Source organism: Rhinopithecus bieti, unplaced genomic scaffold (assembly GCF_001698545.2).
Source record: "Rhinopithecus bieti isolate Rb0 unplaced genomic scaffold, ASM169854v2 scaffold_41644, whole genome shotgun sequence".
Classification (NCBI taxonomy): domain Eukaryota; kingdom Metazoa; phylum Chordata; class Mammalia; order Primates; family Cercopithecidae; genus Rhinopithecus; species Rhinopithecus bieti.
The window spans coordinates 1,178,925-1,181,703 of NW_016817838.1; the positions used below are offsets into that span (position 1 = coordinate 1,178,925).

The 2,779-nt window shown below is 58.7% G+C and overlaps 1 protein-coding gene across 2 annotated transcripts in view; it reads left to right on the plus strand.

Moving 5' to 3' along the window:
- Positions 1-271: 271 nt before the first annotated feature.
- The window catches only part of MAN1C1 (mannosidase alpha class 1C member 1), a 183,031-nt gene continuing 180,523 nt past the window's right edge, over positions 272-2,779 (plus strand). The window contains exon 1 of one of the 2 annotated variants that reach the window (XM_017856140.1): positions 272-1,127. In XM_017856140.1, coding sequence (XP_017711629.1) covers positions 588-1,127 — 540 coding nt within the window. In that variant the 5' untranslated portion in view covers positions 272-587. The remainder of the gene's footprint in view (positions 1,128-2,779) is intronic. The other variant, XM_017856141.1, reaches the window with a different exon arrangement.

Below are 2,779 nucleotides of genomic sequence, written 5' to 3' on the forward strand. Positions count from 1 at the left end.
CCAGATAGTCCCCGAACCCGGCGAAACGTCGCGACCGGCCGGGTGGAGCGCCTTGGGGCGGCGCTGAACACGCCTGCCCCACGCATCACCCGGTCCCCGTCCGGAAACTGCCTTCTGAAGTGAAACTTGGGGCGCTGACCGCGCCAGGCGGGAGCCCTAGGGGCGGAAGGGCGGCTTGGGTGCGGGCCTCGGCGCCCCTCAGGGGGCGCGGGACAGCCGGGACGCACGCGGAGGCAATGGACGGCCCCTGGAGGCCGCAGCGCGGAAGGCGCGGGCGCGCGGCGGGAGGCTCGGCCGGAGGGGAGGCTGCGCGCGGCGGCCGGTCGCTGCGGCCCGGCCCGAGCCGTGCCGCTCCGCTCGCCCCGGGCCCCGCCGAGGCCGCTGCGCCCCCGCCTCCTCGCGGGAGGACTCGCTCCAAACTCCCTGAACTTCGGAGACAGTCCTCCGAAGCGGCGAAACTCTTAGGGTTGGCAGCCCTGCCCAGGGATCCCCATCCCGGGCGGCGCTCCGGACGCCCTCTCCTCACCGCGGCCCCGCAGACACGTGCCTGGACTCTGAGGGCCTCTGAAGCCCCCGGCCCGACCAAGATGCTCATGAGGAAAGTGCCCGGCTTCGTCCCGGCCTCCCCGTGGGGGCTGCGGCTGCCGCAGAAGTTCCTTTTTCTCCTCTTCCTCTCGGGTCTCGTCACCCTGTGCTTCGGGGCCCTCTTCCTGCTGCCCCACTCCTCTCGCCTCAAGCGCCTCTTCCTGGCCCCCCGGACCCAGCAACCTGGGCTGGAGGTGGTGGCCGAAATCGCCGGCCATGCCCCAGCCCACGAGCAGGAGCCGCCTCCCAACCCGGCCCCTGCCGTGCCGGCCCCGGGCGAGGATGACCCCAGCAGCCGGGCCAGTCCCCGCCGCAGGAAAGGGGGGCTGCGGCGCACCCGCCCCACCGGGCCCCGCGAGGAGGCCACGGCGGCCCGGGGCAATAGCATCCCGGCCTCCAGGCCCGGGGATGAGGGCGTCTCTTTTCGCTTTGACTTCAACGCATTCCGGAGCCGCCTCCGCCACCCGGTCCTGGGAATGAGGGCCGATGAGAGTCAGGAGCCCCAGAGCCGAGTGCGAGCCCAGCGGGAGAAAGTCAAGGAGGTATGGACTCAGCCCCTCCAATTCTTCCCACCAATTGCCCCCACTAAGGAGAAGATCCTCTTTCCCTTGCCTCAGTCACTCCTGGTCCCGGTGTTCCCACCCCTTTCCCTTGCCTCAGTCACTCCTGGTCCCGGGTCTACTTATGGCCCTGCAGACTGCACTTTGCATCTTCCCTTTTCCTCCCCAATGTCCCACCTTCTCTCCTCCCTACACAGTTTCCCACCACTCGGGTCAGTTAATCGTCCCCACCGTGACAGATGGCAGCTGAACCCCTAGACCAACTGCCCCCTCACTCCCAGACTCTGGTCTGTCCTGTCCAACCTCCAGCCCCAGTGAGCTCCACTCCTTCCCGTTGCGGAGTTGCTAATGAGAGAGGAGTTCAGGTTTCTTAATGCACCCGCTTTTTGCATTTATGGACACAGAGTCACTGATTCCATTCTTTTTCACTGTGTAACCTTAAGTCCAAAACCCCTGTAGGACTTGCTTACCTGAAAACCCAGGATTTAAGGGGATATTTGGTGTCCTGCAAATATTTTGTAATCTAGTAAGCAACCTACAAACCAGAGGATGTTGTGCATTCTGTTTCTATTGAACTTTGGAACAATTGTACACGATTGTACATAATTGCATGTAATGCAGGAAGAGATGATAAAGCAGTGGTCATGTTACAGAAGCTCCGAGGTTATTGGCTTAATGAAGCAGGTCTTGAGCTGGTTCCCTGTAGGGATTGTACAAGGAGAGATTTAGAAGGATCACTTTAAGTCTGAGTCTTAGTTTAAGAAATCAGAAGCAAACACAAGCCTCACAAGGCTTGAAGACAGTTGCCAGTTTGCCACTGCTGACTAAATATTCTGCTGGACCACTGTTAGAACTGCCTGCGTGCGGATGGTGCCCAGCAATGCAGAGGGGGCTGCAGTGACACCCCCAGGCCACGAGGGGGCCGTGGGCAAGCTGTGGGCCAGGGTCTCCTCCCTAGAAACGAGAGGATGCTCTCCCCTCCCCATAGACTCAAAGGAAAGAAAGGGCTGCTTTTGCCTGGACTTTTGATTTGCTGCAAAGAAGTCAGCAGGTCGGCCCTGATTTCGAGGAAGAGCAGGCAGCAAGGATCAGGACCTGCTCTGTCAAGACCTGCTCAGAGCCAATGGAGAGCTTAGCCAGATTATCCCCTTCTCCTTGTCTGAACTATTCTCCCTTCCAGCGCCCACCTCTCTTCCTCTTTTTATCTCTGCTGTTACTTTGTTTGGAGACTTAACTAGCAATCACAGGACATTTTGTGAAGTTACAATAGGAAGCCACAAGGAAGCTGAGTGCTTGGTGTGTATGTGTGTGTGTGCATGTTTGTGTGCTCTCTGTTTCCCGATTCCTGTTGAAATCTCAGGTTGATTGAAAGCTGGAACTTGCAGCAGCTGAGTAAGGGGCATTAATTTCTCCCTTTCTTGTTAAGGAACTAAGCTGTTGAATACTCAAAAGCACCACCCATAGCTCTTTCTCAAAGCTGCTTCTGAGCACAGTGGCTCTTTTTGCCTCTCTCGACTTCCTAGGAGGGCAATGACCCCCAGCGAAATTACATATAAATTGCATGCATGCAGTTTTCATGGGACATCCAGAGGTGCTATCGGATTTTCAAACTGATCCCCAAAGGGTTAAGAATT